The sequence below is a fragment of the Octodon degus genome, unplaced genomic scaffold (genome assembly GCF_000260255.1).
Source record: "Octodon degus isolate 3935 unplaced genomic scaffold, OctDeg1.0 scaffold00065, whole genome shotgun sequence".
NCBI classification, from domain to species: Eukaryota; Metazoa; Chordata; class Mammalia; order Rodentia; family Octodontidae; genus Octodon; species Octodon degus.
The window spans coordinates 8477423-8494320 of NW_004524641.1; the positions used below are offsets into that span (position 1 = coordinate 8477423).

Below are 16898 nucleotides of genomic sequence, written 5' to 3' on the forward strand. Positions count from 1 at the left end.
GGATTACAGGCACGCGCCACCACAGCTGGCCTCAATTGCTGTCTCAGCGCACCCCGGGGGGGACCAGCACAGCATGCTGGGGATCAAACCTCTGACCCCTGTGTGTGCCTAAGCAGGTGCTTTAATCCGCTGAGCTATCTGGCCAGCCCAACTTAGCATTTTAGCTTTTTATTTTTCCCATTGGGCAAGGGACTTTGGAGAAAATTAAAATTAAAGTGAACATTACAAAATATACAATGTCAAAGATTTAAAATAAATCTGGTGGGTTTTTTTTTTTTTTTTTTTTTTTTGTAAAATTTACCTGTTGAATATGCTGGTAGACACAATGTAGGTACTTAGCACATTACATAACTTTTATATTTTAGCAGCAAGCAAAGGGCTGCTTGTGGCATAGTTGGTCACCTATGTGTGAGTGTCAGATCTCCAGGACAGATGGTCTGGGTGTAAGGTGTGAGTCTCGGTCATCTTTCTGAAGGAAATAGATTCTACAGCTCGAAGGGGCCATCTCTCTTTGGGACCACAAACCTCCTGATACCTGTGCTTGTAATTTGTCAAGAGAAGCCAAAAAAAACTGGCTCTTTACATGCAATCTTGTGATTGCCTAATGTTGGCAACTAATGAAACTGAAAAAATAATACCTTGCATGCCAAAGAAAACATCTCTGTGGGCCAAATCATCTGCCAGCTGACAGTTTATGTCTTTGCCAGTTAAGGACACAGTCTCAGATGTTTTCTCGTAAATACAGAAAGTCTTGCAGTGAAGTATGACGTATATTTTAAAGTTTTACGTTTTGTATTTCAGGACAGTTGTATTTTTGATGGCCAACTTTGGAGATTACTTTGGGGAAACCAAAATGTTATATAGGCTTGTGTTTGTTTTATTTTTTAATCCTGAATCACTTAAAAATTGTTTAAATCACTCTTATAGCCAGAAGAAATAATGCTGCTAATTCTTCGTTATAAAGATTTCAACTATTTCAAAAATATGTAGAAAATGAAGGTCTTCCCTAACTCCTGCCTGAAGTCATTGTTTATGATGTGTTCTTATGTTTACTGATGATACTGAACCACTGATCCTAAGCTTCATTCAAAGCTTAAAACAATGTTACTCCTTGCCTTTCCTTTCTTTTCCTTCTTCTTTCTTTGCTTCTGTGTTTTGTTTTTGAGGGGCGGTATTGGCCCATGCTCTAGCCCCGAACGACACCTACAGCCTTAGCCTTGGCCTTTCAGGCACGTGTGGCTAGTCATGATGAGAATGAGATATGGTTGCTGTGTTTGTTTGATCTCCCCTGAAATTTGTGTAATGATGACTACATTTTCAAGTTTTACTGTTTTTTTGGTAGGACCAACCATCAAGTAGCTTGATGAAGATCTGGTAACCTAGATTGTTCTTCAAGGATTCACCAGGCACTCATGTACCTAATCTCACCAGTGACTCTTTGGCCCCAGTATGGCTTAGTGCTACTTTAGCCCTTAATAAGGGAATAGTCTTCAGTGCCTTGAAGTTTTTCCCTTAATAAAGAGAAAATGCGGGCTGGTGAGATGGCTCAGTGGTCTAGGGCACCTACTTAGAACAAGCTAAGCTTAGCAAAGCACAGGGACCACGGTTCAATCCCCCAGCACCACATGCCAGCCAGCCCAGCCCCCAGGTGGGCTGAGCTGGCCACACACACACACACACACAAAATAAATAAATAAATAAATATATATTAAAAAAAAAAAGAGAGAAAATGCATAGTGTGCATCATTGTTTTAGAAATACTGCAACTTTTCTAATTTAAACAGATCTCAAAGTGTTTAAAGTCTTAGAAAACACAACTTTGAATAGACAGTATGTTTAAGGTGAAAAGGGGCACAAAAGGAAATGTGAAATGTAAAGTCATTTGCCTTATACTGCATCACAAAATACATTTTCACAAATATATTTTTTATTTTTATTTCTATTTTTAATTTTTGTATTTTAAGGAAGGGTCTACTACAAAGTGTTCAGGGTCTCACTACTAGATCAGACTCATAGTGATCCTCCTGTTTACAGCCTCCCAGGTGCTGGGATTATAGGCTTGCTCCACCATGCCCAGTCTCAATTGCCATCTCAGTGTGCCCTGGGACTGGTGCCAGCCCAGCAGGCCTGGGGATCGAACCCCTGGCCCCTGCTCCTGCTTGCAGGCACTTTAACCCACTGAGCTATTTGGCCAGCCCTCACATTTTTTTTTTTTTTTTTGCGGAACCAGGGATTGAACTCAGGCCCTTGTGCTTGCCAGGGAAGCGCTTATTCCACTGAGCCATCTTCCCAGGCCCTCTCAAATGTATTTTGTTTCTTTCTTTTTTTTTTTTTTTTGAGATAGGATCTCCATGTGTAGCCCTGGCTAGCTTCAAACTCATAGTGATCCTCCTGATTCAGCCTCCTGCATACTGAGTTGATAGGCATGTGCCACCATGTCCAACTTTTTATAAATATATCATAAATTGAATTTGCTCAAAAATATATATGAGTTCTTACTCTGCAGCTTGTGCGCTGTGACAAGCCTAGCTTCTTGTGGTGGATAATTCTTAAATATTCAACATTAAATGGTTAATTGCATAATTATTTTAATAAGAATTGTGAAAGGCAGCTAAAAAAGTACAGGGTGCTTTTACAAGAGTGTATGATGTGGGCTGAGAAATCACCTGGAGGCTCTGTGTGCGTCTCTTGAAGAAATGACATTTTAGCTGAGCTGTGCAGGGACCAGATGCAAATTGAACAAAGCTCCCGTAGCAGGAGCATTCCAAGAAGAATGAATGGTTGACCAACGTCCCTGAGGGCAGGAGCATGGGTTGTTGTGTTACCCAGAGAGAGCAGGTGAGCTCCGGTGTGGAGATCACGAGGGAGCAGAGGTATGCAGCCTCAGCTCATGGGGCCGACAAACCACTTTAAGGAGTAGCTCCATTCTTTGAAGTTGTAGACTCCTAGAAATGTGTGGTCCAGATCAGGACACCAAAGAGTGACGAGAGGTGCTACTGTTACTGCAGGGCATTTGGACACTCCCCTTTGAGGATGACCACTGACTGATTGACACATTGATTGGTTTTTACAATACTGGGCATTGGACTCAGCGCCTTCACACTGCCCTTTTCTGTCTGTCTGTCTTTCTTTCTTTTGTTCATTCATTCATTCATTCTTTCATTCATTCTTTGACAGAGTCTTATGAAGTCAATAAATTGCCCAGGCAGAGCTCCTCTGTGTGATCTTTCTGTCTCAGTTCTTCTGAGTGTTGGGATTTCAGCATTAGCTACCACATCTAGCTAGTTAAAAATTTTAAAAAAAAAAAAAAAAAAAGATTTGAAGTAAAATAGTGACTAAATCAGATTTACATTTAAAAAGATTCCCCTGATGTTTTAGTTACTTTTGTTTCATTGCTGAGATAAAGTACCCAACACAAGGGGAAAGGTTTATTTAGCTCATGGTTTGCAGAAGTTTCAGTCCATAATCAGGAGGCTCTAAGGCAGGGTGACACATGGCAGAGGGGCAACACTTCATGGCCTGGGAACACAGCAAATATTGCATGCTCTCATTCATATGTGGAATCTGAGAGTTGGTCTCAGGAAATAGAGAGTAGAAAGGTATAGTTTCCGGAGGCTTGGGTGGTTGGGGGGAGATGGAATTGGAAGATATTGGTTCAAGGATATTATGTGGTAGCAGTTTAATAGGAAGAATATTTTTAGTCCAGGCTTGGTGGCACATACCTGTAATCCCAACCCTAGGGAGGCAGAAAACAGGAGGATCACTACGAATCTGAGCTGCGTAGTGAGACCCTGCACAAAAAAAAGTACAGCTATATTAATATGCTGAGCTGTAAAATATTCAAATGAACAACTTCTGACAATTGCCAGTTGTGCTGACAACTCACAACTATTATGGACTATTGGACTATGTTGGGTCAGTTTGCTGAATTCAAGAACCTCCAATTCTTGGTCTGGCATCAAGTGTGAAAAAGACGTTTAAAGATTTCTCCAAATATGGCTTCTCTAACCACAGTGGAACACTCATCTCTGATAAAACAAAACAAAAAAAGGGGGATATAAAGAGTATTTTAAAATATAGTGTCCATACCAGACAAATATATCAAGAGGTGAAGTATATAAAGTGATTTCTAAGGGCACAGTGGTAGAGGGAGGAGGAGAAACAAGGAGGGAGTGAGGAAGGAGTGTTAATAGTTATGGGGTTTCTTTTTTATGTGATAATGTTCTATAAAATTGGTTGTGGAGAAACCTGCACAATTTTGTGATAATAGCCAGGATTATTGGACATATACTTTTTTTTTTTTAAGAGTAAGAATTACTTACTGAAAGGAAGAAAGCTTCCATATAGGAAGGACAGAAGGGGGCTCTGAGTGGGTAGCCCTGGACATATACTTTAATTGGGTTAATTGGCCAAAAAGTGGAGTAAATTCAAAGCTTTTTTTTTTTTTTTTTAGTCAAAAAATCTCCTCTGGTTACAATTTGAAGATGGCTTAAAGGAGGGCTGGAAGGATCTAGAATACCAGTTAGGAGGCCATTGCAGGTTGTAGCTATTGAAAATGACTGTAGCTGTTGAAACAGCTATTGAAATACAAGTTTTGGGAGATCACAAGTCTCGCTATTTTTAATTTACTTTTTTATTTTTTAAAGAGATTATAACATAGTATTAAAACAGAAAATATACAAATGATACAGAATTTCACTAAGCAAAATAATATGAATTTGACAGTATTTGTTGTATTGCCTAGTGTTCTCTTCAAATTAGTTGTTCAGATTGCTAGATATATGCATGCAAAATTGGAAGAAGAAAGAAAAAAATTTATAAGACATTAAGAGAGAAAAAGGAAAAGAAAAAAGGCCAAAAAAAATTAAGTATTAATTACTCCTTTCCACATACCAGCAGAAATCCATAGTACAATTAGCCAAACCATCCTGCTTACATACATAGACATATATCTCTTTCTCCCGCTCCATCTCCTGTCCTTCTCCTCATCTCAGTTATTCTTTCCTTTTGAACAGATTCATTCCCTTTTCATAGTATCTATTGTACTCTTCAGATTTTATCTTTTCAAGTTCTTTTTTTTTTTTTTTTGGTGGAACCGGGGATTGAACTCAGATCTTTGCATTTGCCGGTCAAGTGCTTATCCTACTGAGCCATCTCCCTGGCCCATCAAGTTCTTATACTAAGGAAACAATTCAACATATGCACATACAGGTCTGATTTATTTCCCCTAAGAGCATGGTCTCTAGTTGCATCCGTTTACTGATAAAAGCCTCAAATTTATCCTTTTTTATAGCTCACTATTTTTTTTTTTTTTTTTGAACCGGGGATTGAACTCAGACCCTTGTGCTTGCTAAGGAAGCGCTTATTCCACTGAGCCATCTCCCCAGCCCCTAGCTCACTGTTTTTATTACCTGTAAATATGCTAGTTTCAAAATTGACTGTTCTTTTCAGGGATAGTTTCATCTTCATTGCAATACTTTTCTTAAGAAACTAATCTTTCTTTAACTGCCCTATATTTATTGCTCTATATATTTCAAAATGCATCGTTAGAGGAATTTTCTAGACAGAGGCCAGTGATGTTCAGTGTGCTATAATGCGTAGGAGATCCCAATAGTGGACAAATTGTCCTTTTTGTTTTTGTATTTGATACAGAGTTTACAGGGTGTTCAGTGTCTTACTACGTAGATCAGACTCATAGTACTCCTCCTGTTTTCAGCCTCCCAAGCGCTGGGATTACAGGCGCGTGCCATCATGCCCAGTCTAAATTGTCCATCTTAAAATGTCAGTACTGCTGAGGTTGAGAAACTGATCTGGAGACTTTATCAGATTCAGATTTAATTTGATTTGTTTATTTGGTACTAGGGATTGAACCCAGGGACTTCTACTGAGTTATACCCTAACCCCTTCTCCTCCTTTTAACTTTGAAAAATAAGCTGTCCAGGTTGGAGTAGAACTTGGATCTCCCTGCCTCAGCTTCCATGTTTAATTATTTTTGGTCTGGTTCTCTCTCTTTTTGTGATGTTAGGGCCTGTTGCTTAGTACTCAGGTTCATTAATTTATTAGAGGCTTACAAAAAGGTAGTATTTCCTCCATACCTAAAATATATCTACCCTTCATCAATTATTCAGTTACCCTTAATTAGTTCATAAAGTAAGGGCAGATTAAATGCCCAGTATTTTCTCTTTCTTTCCCAGCCAGTAACATTTTATATTTCATTACAGGTTGATCTCCTATCAAGAGTTTTTGGCTTTTGAATCTGTTTTATGTGCTCCAGATTCCATGTTCATAGTGGCTTTCCAATTGTTTGACAAGAGTGGAAATGGAGAAGTGACATTTGGTAAGGGAAAAGAAAGATTTGAAGTGATTAAAGTTAGCAATGCTGATCCAGTATTTAATTGCTAAATCTAATGACTGAATAAAGATTACTGCTTATTCAGGACCTAGTTAGTAAGTGAAGTATTAATTTCCTAAAAGGATTTACACAGCGGTTTTATTTTCTTCAAAGTGGACAACTCAGGTATTGCAAAAGATTAAGGAATATACAAATGCTGTTCCTTCAGCTCATTAAGTCACTGATACTTTCACATTCCTAAAATAAGTGGTGCATAATTTTCCTGTTCTGGGCCAGCCTGGGCAAAAAAAAAAAAAAAAAAAAAAAAATTATGAAGTAGACAGCAAACAGTCTTTTCATTCTTTAAGGTATTTTTGGATAGGGAATTCAGAGCTTCTCTGACATCTTTGGAAAATTGCAACTGTGTCAGTTGATACCAACCATGGAAATGAAGGACAGAGTTAAGACAAGATTGGTTAGTGCTTTCTGACAGCACCTCCACCCCCTGTCATTTTAAATTTGTTGGTTTTAGGAAACAAGGCCAGAATATTAAAATCACCATCTGAGTAGGATATAGAAATAGCTTTAAATCTTTTGGTATACTCATAACACATTATTGATGTTTCACAAGTGTACCAACTAGGATTTCTATTTGTAGCTGTGCATTTGTTTTGTTTTTTGAGACAGGGTTTTGTTATGTAGCTCAGACTGGCCTTGATCTCACTGGGTAGCCCAGGTGGCACTCTTCCTGCCTCAGCCTCCCAAGTGCCAGGATTATGGGTGTGTGCTACCATGCCTGGTTGCATTAGTTTTTAAAGATGCTTAGCTGCAGAAATTAATTTCTGATGAGTGAAAGTATTGGCTAGTTTTTCTTGCAACAATCTTTTCAACAAAAACAATGTTGTTCTTTCAAGGATCTTGAACCCCCTACCTTTTTTTTTTTTCTTGTAATGTAAAACTTTGTTGTGGCTAAAGAGCAAGTAACATTTGCCATCTTTTTTTTTTTTTTTTTTTTTTAAACTTGAGAAGGATTTTTTTTTTTTTTTTTGGCTGGCTTAGGCTGCCTTAAGGGTGGGTCTGGTGAGGCATGTGGAGCTGTGGATCAAACCATGGTCCCTCGTGTATGACTTGAGTTAGCCCAAGCAGGCACTTTAAACAACTGAGCTAACTGGCAAGCCCCCCCCCCCCAAATTTGCCATCTTAATCATTTTTTAACTACATAATTTGGTAGTGTTAAATATGTTCCTTCTGCTATAAAACAGACCTCCAGAACTTTTTTTTATCTCACAAGCTGAGCTTGAGCTACATTTATGGTGTGAATTGGCACAAATATTTGAGAGAAACCCTTAAAAATTGGGCTTTCTCTGAGCCGCTGGAGTAAATGTTCATGTACTGGAATGTTTGAGTTATGAGACAGGTGTCATTTACTTGAACCTGAAGAGAGAAGTAGTATCACAGCAATGGTAAGACTCATGAGAAAGCACCAGTGAATTTGGAAGAGCCGTGGTTCCTTGGCAGCTACTTTCCTTCCTCTGCCCATTGACTAGGTTGTCCTCTGTATGAGAATTTCCTAAGTAAGTACTATGCAGATCTGCTTAGATTTCTACCTATATCTTGGCATCCTCCCTGTTTGGGAACAAACTCTGGCCATTTTTGCTTTTTTAAAGAATGCTTACTGTCCTCCTAAATAGCTAGATTCCATGGTTGAAAGCACAAACCTTGTATCCATCATTCAGCATTGTCCCTGTATGCCTAATATTGTACTGTGTATTTCAGTAGGTTTCACACATGTTCACATATCTCACTCTCAAATGTATTTTAGAAATGCTTAAGAAATCATTTGATACAAGTATTTGAGTTAGAGACAGTATATTTATGCTTATGTCATGTGTGCATTAGAGATTAGATATTTTGAAATCTAATTTGTTCTATCATATGACACTTAATTACTTTCTATTAAAAAAAGTTATTCAAGTTTCTCTACCCAACAGACTGACAACAGAGATCCATGCCATTGTTGATTAATAAAAGATATATAGCCAGATATGGCACAGGCCTGTCTGCCCAGTATCTTGGGGGGCTGAGGCAGGAAAATTTCAAGTAACAGTCCCACCTGGGCAACGTAGAAAGACCCTGTCTCAAAAAATAAAAGGAGCTGGGCATATAGCTCAGTGCAGAGAAACTGAGTTCGATCCCCAGACCACAAAAAAAGAAAGAAAAGGGGTAGAAGTAGTTGATGGTTTACACACTATGATTTATGAGCTAGAATTTCAAGAAATATAATGAAGATTAAAAACAGAACATATCAGTTTTGATCTTTAAGGCACTTGGTATGACCTGAAGAACATATGTGCTGTCCAGAATCTTGCTTTCATTTTTCTGCTCTGTAATCTAGAGACAAGAAGATTGTTATGGAGTAAGAAAATTATATCTTGTTTTGACATTGTTCTTGGTGGTCCCTGCACCTCTTTGGATGGTGCTCTCATATTTTTTTAAGGACTTTGGTCATTTTCCCCTTTCTTTTTTAAAAAAAGTTTTATTTTTTGAGGTGCTAGGGGTCAATCCTAGGACTTTATGCATGCTGGGCAAGTGCTTTGCTACTAAGCAGTACTCCCAGAACCGTTTTTAGACAACATTTCTCAACTGAAAGGAATCATAATTTTATATCTTTATATGATTAATTTATAGTATTTCATAACATGAATACATTTGAATAAAATTATATAGTTAGGCATATTCATATGGAATTATTTTATAATTTTTAAGAAAGGGAAAACATTAAAACTTACAGCAAATGCCATTGAACAAGATTTCTAAGGTCACTTATTTCAGGTTATATTCAAGACTACAGAATTTCTACATGTGGAAATAATTAACTTGGAGTTTATTTTTATAGGATTTTGAATCTATGATGAAGGTCAGTTTTCATGTTTGTGCCCACTTAATAAAATGAATTGTGCTTATATATTTATAGACATATGTTTAGGTAAAAGGAAATTTTAGATTCATTCTAACTAAAGGTAAATCTTTTTTATCAAAGAGCCTTATGTTTTCTAGCTATTTATAGTTTTCTTGTACACACAGGTGAGAAAGTTAGAGAATATTGAATGGGAGATTCGATCGAGCCGCGGGAGGGCCAGTATGCCATCCATGTCTCTTGGGGGCTGGGTTGATGATGCTGTTTGTGTGCTTGTATATATTGCTTGCATCTGTGCTCTTTTTAAGATATGCTTCTTATACATACCAAATTGTACACTTAAACTGTGTGCATCTTTACAAGTATTTAAAGAGCGATGTCGAACAACGTTTACTTGTGTGCTAGACAAGATTTTTTTGTTATTAAAGATGCCTCCATGGTAGGAGAAAGGATATAGTGAGGCCCTAGTAATACATTTCCGAATGTGAAAGCTCAAGGAAGGGTTCCGGAGTTGTTTTTCCTAAAGAGTCAATAAGCTGTTAGTTGATTATTTACTTTCTGATGTTCTTTTAGTAAAACTTCTAACGCATGCTTTGGGTAATTACTTAATGGCTTGTCTATCTGTAATTGCCAGGTGGCATGAGCCTTGTAGGGGCCATTGCATGACCAGTGTGTGCTAGACACAGGGTGTGCTTACCTTGGCCTCACTTTATATGCTAGTGTGCTGGCTATCCTGCTTGATAGAATCAGGTTGAGGTAATCTAGTTGAGTTGTTATAGTACATTGTGTTGTCAATAGCTACAAGTGCCCCCCCCCAAAAAAAGGCCTACTGCTTTAACAATGATGCAATCATTCTATATATATATAAAAAAAGAACATTTCTCGACCTTTTGGCTAAGATCACATTTTGAAAATGAACAAAAAAGAAACTTATTTGTTAATTGATGAATATGAAACATGTTCTATTCTGTATTAACTCATGAACATTGTGTTTCAAAGTATTTTTCCTAGGAATGAGATCTCTTCAAAGTGACTTTTTTCCAGGGACACATCCTCACCCTTGAGTGTAGAACCCTAAAGAAGGACAGCTATCTTTTGGTTTATTATTGTATTGATTGTCGGTATGGAAATCCAGCAAATACAAATGTGTTCCATTGTGTGTTCCATCTAAAATTGTTTTTTTTCCTAAAGGGAAAAATAGAATGGGTTGGTTTAAGTGTAACTGTTGCTGTTATTTGAAGGGTTGGGAAAAAGAAGCATAAATATGAAAAACCTTATATTTGTTTCTCAGTGGAAAGAAAGCCATGGACATGGATAATATGAAACTCTAGTGGTGATAAGATAATTTGATATGAAGTAGAGCTTCCCTTAGGGTTCCATTAAGTCAGACATTTTGAGATGCTTTACATTCTTTCAGACACACAAGCCTACTGGAATAGCTTAGAGTTGGAGGCACAAAGACAAAAAATAAGGATGCAGTATCACTAGCCTTTATGCCATGTGATAGGAGACCATTGAAGCTTCTGTAATAATAGATGCTCTTTCAATGTGAACTTGTTTTTCCGGAGAAGTGGACCTTTACATGTGTTTGGCATCAGGACTACTCTGTTGGCTGACCATACACTATTTCTTTCTGGAGGTAGGTAAAGGGCTAAGAGGAATACATCTCCCAGAGAACAGAGGAGGTTCTTTAGGACACTAACGAACTACCTGGAAGTAGGACCCAGAAATCTGTGAAGAGTCTACATGATACGATGGTTGGGACTTACAAGTTCCTGTTCTTGGTCGTGTTGTTGCTGTTTGTTTTCCTTATTTTTGGCCTCCCAGTCATTCCTCTTTACCTCTGATTTTTCCTTCACTGAAAAACACTTCACTTTCACAAGCCTCACCATTGTGTTTGTTCAGTTATATATAAGGATATTCACTATTTGCGGTGGGTGTCCTGAAAGATTCTCTGACTTCACTTTAAGAATTGTGCAGGTGAAACTCAGCTATTGAGGAATTTTTTTCCCCTGACAATAAGAGTGTTTGGTCTCAAGCCTGCAAATTGGAAGCAGTGGCTCCTGCTGGGCTGGAATCCTTGGACTCAGGATGTCAAGTTGGGCTGATGGTAGGTGGGCTGTGTCACAGGGCTGATGGCTTGTATACCTACAGGAGGAGTTCTCTGGCCACACCGTTGGTACAGCAGCTCCTTCCAGGCTCATTCATGGAACAGGCATGGTGGCAGTCTTGGAGAAGAGTGCCAGCCCCGGTCAGAGGTAATTTTGTATTGCAGAAAGGTGAACAAGTCCAGTAGGGAGCTCCCATGAAAGCCAGGGGAGGGATAAGGGTGGAGGAGCTGGGTACCTCAGTGTGGGCTGCTGGGGGAACGGAAACCTCTGTGTGTATTTCATCTAGTCCAATCATTATAAGTCACTGATACAGCTAAACCAACTAATGTTGTACAACTGTAAACATTTTTACTTGATCACAGTTGTCACCATTACCTGGCCTCCTGACAAGTCATTGTGCTCCTCTCCTTTGAGCAGAAAGAACATATTGGCAGGCTACTTTTGTATCTAGCTTCAATTCTTTTTTCATTGGAATTATAAGCCGTCCTTCTCATAAGCCCATACTCTGCAGGAAGTGAAAAAGTAGTCTATTGTCTTCTATATGTTAGAAAATGAATGCACTCCTGTTTCTCTTAGCAATGCTATTCTAGTACAAAGTACCAGAACATGATCTTGCTGCCAATTAAGGTGGGGCTGTCAGATCCCTTTCCTCCAGGCCAGAACTATGGCCACTAAAATAGCTCTGTTAAGGAGTTCTTTAGAGCTAACAATCCTTGTTTGCCACTGAAAAGATGGGATTCTCTCAGATGGGAAGCTTGCTCTACAGTTTAAAGTAGATGTTTTGGGTATATATGAAATTATTGTTCCTTTTCATATGCAGAACCTAATAAAATCAAGTAAGATGAGAAAATCAGTTATTTGAGCTGTTACCTCTCACAAATATCTTTAAGCTCTCTATTCTGGAGAGCACGCACACACACACACACACACACACACATTTTATACACGGGTAAAAGAAAAGTGGTGAGTATATGAATGACTTCAAAACAATAGTTATACTGATTATTTCTGTCACATTCCTGTACCAGCCTTAGGCAACTGGTAATGGAAATTTTAAAAAGTAATATGTATGTCAAGAGATATTAAAGTAGGTTTAGCATTTTATTAGTTACAGAACCACATTGTAGCCTGTAGCATAACTAAAACAGAAGTGTCTGGGGAAGTAATTAATAAACCACAGCACATAATAATGATGATAACAAACCCACATGCAAAGTTATCGTGTCATCGTTTTGAGAGAAGTAGGAAGTGCCTAAGCATATGCTCAAGGCAAACTCTACTTGGAGAGAGTTCTCCGAATAGTTTAGGCCATTATTTTAATTGGTATAATGACATTCTAAGATCTTATTTAGAGATTGCTAGGAGTTTATAAAATAAAGTCTTAACATTTTTATTATGGAGATATTTTTCTCTAAATTATAAATTTTCTAAATGTAAATTATAGTTTACAAATTTATAAATATCCTTTTTGTGATAGCAGGAAAAATATTATAGATAATTAAATTTCATTAGTTTGAAGTTTTTTAAATCTTTAATTTGCTAGTTTCACACTTTAGATTCTGATATTTTGGGACAGGGTGATAACTCAGTGGCGTAAGTACCTGCCTGGCAAGCACAAAGTCCTGAGTTTGATCCCTGGTACATAAAAGACCCCAGAAAGTTTCTGATACTTTTCTGATCATATAAAAAGTGTTCCATTTTTGGCACTACTAAAAAATTACCCAGATAGCAATATTTACATTTGTTAACATATAACTGATGGAAATTATGACCTTTAAAATAAAGGTTACCATGCAGTAATGTATTCTCTTTGATAATTAATCTTACTATTAATTAAATGTAACTTAAAGTTACACTATTCTGCTTTCTATTGATTTTTTCCCTTGTTTTTTAGATGGACATTCTTTTTATTAGATAAAAATAAGCATGGGCTGGTGAGATGGCTCAGTGGTCTAAAGCACCTACTTAGAACAAGCTTAGCAAAGCACAGGGACCATGGTTCAATCCCCCAGCACCACATGCCAGCCAGCCCTGCCCCCTGGTGGGCTGAGCTGGCCACACACACACACACACACCCCCCAAAAAAAACAGTTTTTTTAAAAAAGTAGTTATGTTGCAAAAAAAAAAAAAAAAAAAGCAATTAAGTTCATTTTGGAAATAGAAGCAGCCAACTAATTTAATTAGAAGGATCCTAACATTTTTTTGCTTCACTTCCACAAGGTTTTAGTTCTAAATATTTTTTTGTTGTCCTTACTATTTTGTAAGCCAATTTTTTTTTTTTTTTTTTTGCTGGGGCTTGAACACCAGAGCCTCATTCTCTGGTCCTTATTATTTTAATTATCTTACAAACTTGTAACATACTTTACTCCTTGAAGTTTCAAATAGCTTTAAGAATAATCTTTTGTGTTGATTACAGATCAAGATTCTATGAATTGTTATTAATTTTCTTTCAGGAATAAAAACCTACATAGCAGTCAATTTATACTTATGTAAAATGGGAATACTTGACAAGATTTAAAAACTCTGAAATAACTGTTGCTACTTAGGCAAGACAGGACTCCTGCAGTTCATTGGAAAGGAAAGATGAGAATCCCATCTTCCCAGTGACATCCATTGCCTTTCACCAACTTAGCTGAATGATGTAATCTATTCAGAATTGTTATTTTGAGCCCGGACTGGTAGGATTTCCAGTTCAGAATTCTTAGTCTTTCATTCCAATAGTATGCTTTTGTTAAGAAAAAGGGTCTATAATAGAAAGGGAACCTACTAAGCCATTTACATTTTGAGGTCAGTACCCTAGCTAAAGAATTTGCAGAAATTAGAGACAAAAAGCATTGTTGGAGCAGATTATAAAACACTAAGCTTGTGTTTACTAACTCTCTAATATAACTGACAGCTATTGATCATAAAACATACTAATAATTCAGCTTCCATTTGAAAAAATGTTATTTTTAAGACATTCATTAAAAGAGGCTTCCTGCTTTCTTAACTTTGTTAATGACTTTTTTTGTTTTTTGGCATGAGCTTTCAAATTAGTCTATCCAACCTATGCTTGTTAAAATATCACTCATCTGTGAATTGACTTTTATAATAAATGTGAAACTGTAAGAAAGCTAATGGCATTGCTAGTGCATGAAGACAAGCGGCCAGAGAATTTTGGTTGTATATTACTCACTGTGACTGGTTCCCATCTAAAAGTTAGTGTGCTGTGCTTGGTTTTTTATTTGAAAGTGAATCACTAATTTCACCCATCTTAAAATATTTTAATACTTCAGATTAATAATCATGGATTTTAGGGGATTTTGAAGCCTTGTGTCAAGACCATATTTTTGACAATATCAGAAGCTTTTAATAAGGTGCTTGCTGCTGAGCTAATGATATGCTTTTGGTAGTATTTCTTCTACCTATCTTCAATAGACATATTCAGGCTAGTGTGAATGTAATAATCAAGCCTCAATCAAACCATACTTAGTATGACAAATATTGCATTATACTGTAATTTAGGTATTCATGCTTCTGATAAAGGGTTTAATTTGACTCCTTGAGGAACTGGGAAAACACTATTGATTTTATACTGGAATGTAAAGTAGCAGCCATTTATAGTGCAAGATATAAATCACTTCCTAATTAAAATTAAATCAAGAGAAATTAAGACTTACATGGCCTTATATGTAATGGTACACAATCTTAAGTGTAAAATTATATTTTGTATCAAATGTGCTCCTGTACATGGGTTGCTGGGCATAAAAATAAATTTGCAGTTAATCTTAGTAGAAATAGATGATATTGACTTGTAAAACTTCTCTTAATTTTTTTCTGTAGGAACACTGCAGAGGATTAGATTACTTATTCTAGGTGTAACTGATTTATTTTTGTTTTCCCTTTTAAGAAAATGTCAAGGAAATTTTTGGACAGACAATCATTCACCATCATATCCCTTTTAACTGGGACTGTGAATTTATCCGACTGCATTTTGGACATAATCGGAAGAAGCATCTTAACTACACAGAATTCACACAATTCCTGCAGGTGAGCTCAGCATTTACAAATGGTGTCAGACATACTGTTCTTCCTCTACTTTATTTTCTTTCTTTCTTTTTTTTAAAATCAAGATTTTTATTTTTTTATTTTTTATGGTCAGCTCAGCCTACCTTGGGGGCGGGGCTGGCATGGCATGTGGAGCTGGGGATCGATCGAACCAAGGTCCCTGCATACTTGCTTAAGCTTGCCTAAGCAGGCGCTTTAGACCACTGAGCTATCTCGCCAGCCCTCTACTTTATTTTCTATTAAATTTAGTACAGAAATAGAAGCCACCATTTCATCCTCATTTTTTATTTCCCATTGACGAAAAGCTACCTTTTACAACTCAGAGCTGTTTCTTTTGCTGTTTTCTTGCAGTAAACTTGTGTTACCGCTTCTTAATTTCTCACTTTTGGATATTTTTGGTTGGTGGTAACCATGAAAGACTAAAAGCTGCTGCTTTTACCTCTCCCTGTCTACCATAGACATGAACATTTTCTGCCTCCCCCAGTTCTGGTTAGATGAGTAATCACATGAGTTACTGTGTGATAAATATGGCCCTTATGTTCGTGGGTCCTGCATCAGTGAATTCAGCCAACCATTCATAGACATATACAGTCTTTCTTGTCATTAACCCCTAAGTAGTACAATATGTACATAACTTTATATCGTACTAGGCTTTAGAAGTAATCTAGAGATCATTTAAAGTATACGAGAGAATGTGTGTAGGTTATTTAGAAGAGACAATTTAAAGACCATGGAGGGCCTGTCAGATGGCTGAGAGGATTAAAGCACCTGCTTAGGCAGGCTCAGGGACTGGGTTTAATTCCCGGCGTGCCATGCTGGCCCCGTCCCCAGGTTGCACCGAGACAGCGATTGAGACTGGGCATGGTGGTGCACACCTGTAACCCCAGCGCTTGGGAGGCTGAAACAGAAGGATCACCACAAGTCTGATCTGTGTAGTGAGAAACTGTAGACCCGGTACTAAATATAAAGAATATGGAGGGGTGTACATTTCATGTACTTTAAATTGTGCAAATATTATCCCATTTAGATTCTACATTGAATGCTACACCATTTATATAAGGAAATGGAGCATCTGTAGATTTCAGTATACATGATGGGTCAGGTCCTAGACCCAATGCCCCATGGATATTGAGAGATAACTGTACTATTTATTAAAACTCATTGATTTTCTTGGTGTTTTCAGATTTTATTTAGTTTTATATATATTAATGGTAACTCATCATCTAATTGTGTCCAGTTATTAAAATCTCTTTAATATTTATAATATTTGTTTATCTATTTATTTATTTATTGAGACAGGGTCTCATGGTATAGTTTGGATTGGCCTTGAACTTACTATTTAGCCCAGGCTGCCTATGAATTTGAGGCAGTCCTTCTGTCTCAGCCTCCCAAGTGCTCCACCATATCCAGATCTTTGATATGTTTTATTATTTATTTATTTATTTTATTTCATTTATTTTGTGTGTGTGGCCAGCTCAGCCCACCAGGGGGC

The 16898-nt window shown here is 37.3% G+C and overlaps 1 protein-coding gene across 4 annotated transcripts in view; it reads left to right on the forward strand.

Moving 5' to 3' along the window:
* Window positions 1–16898, forward strand: part of Slc25a12 (solute carrier family 25 member 12) — a 120163-nt gene that overhangs the window by 56258 nt on the left and 47007 nt on the right. For 3 of the 4 annotated variants that reach the window (XM_023719159.1, XM_023719160.1, XM_023719161.1), the window contains 2 exons: window positions 6222–6337; window positions 15249–15388. In XM_023719159.1, the coding sequence (XP_023574927.1) occupies window positions 6222–6337; window positions 15249–15388 (256 nt within the window). Of the gene's footprint in view, window positions 1–6221; window positions 6338–11402; window positions 11507–15248; window positions 15389–16898 lie in introns of those variants that run through there. The other variant, XM_023719162.1, reaches the window with a different exon arrangement.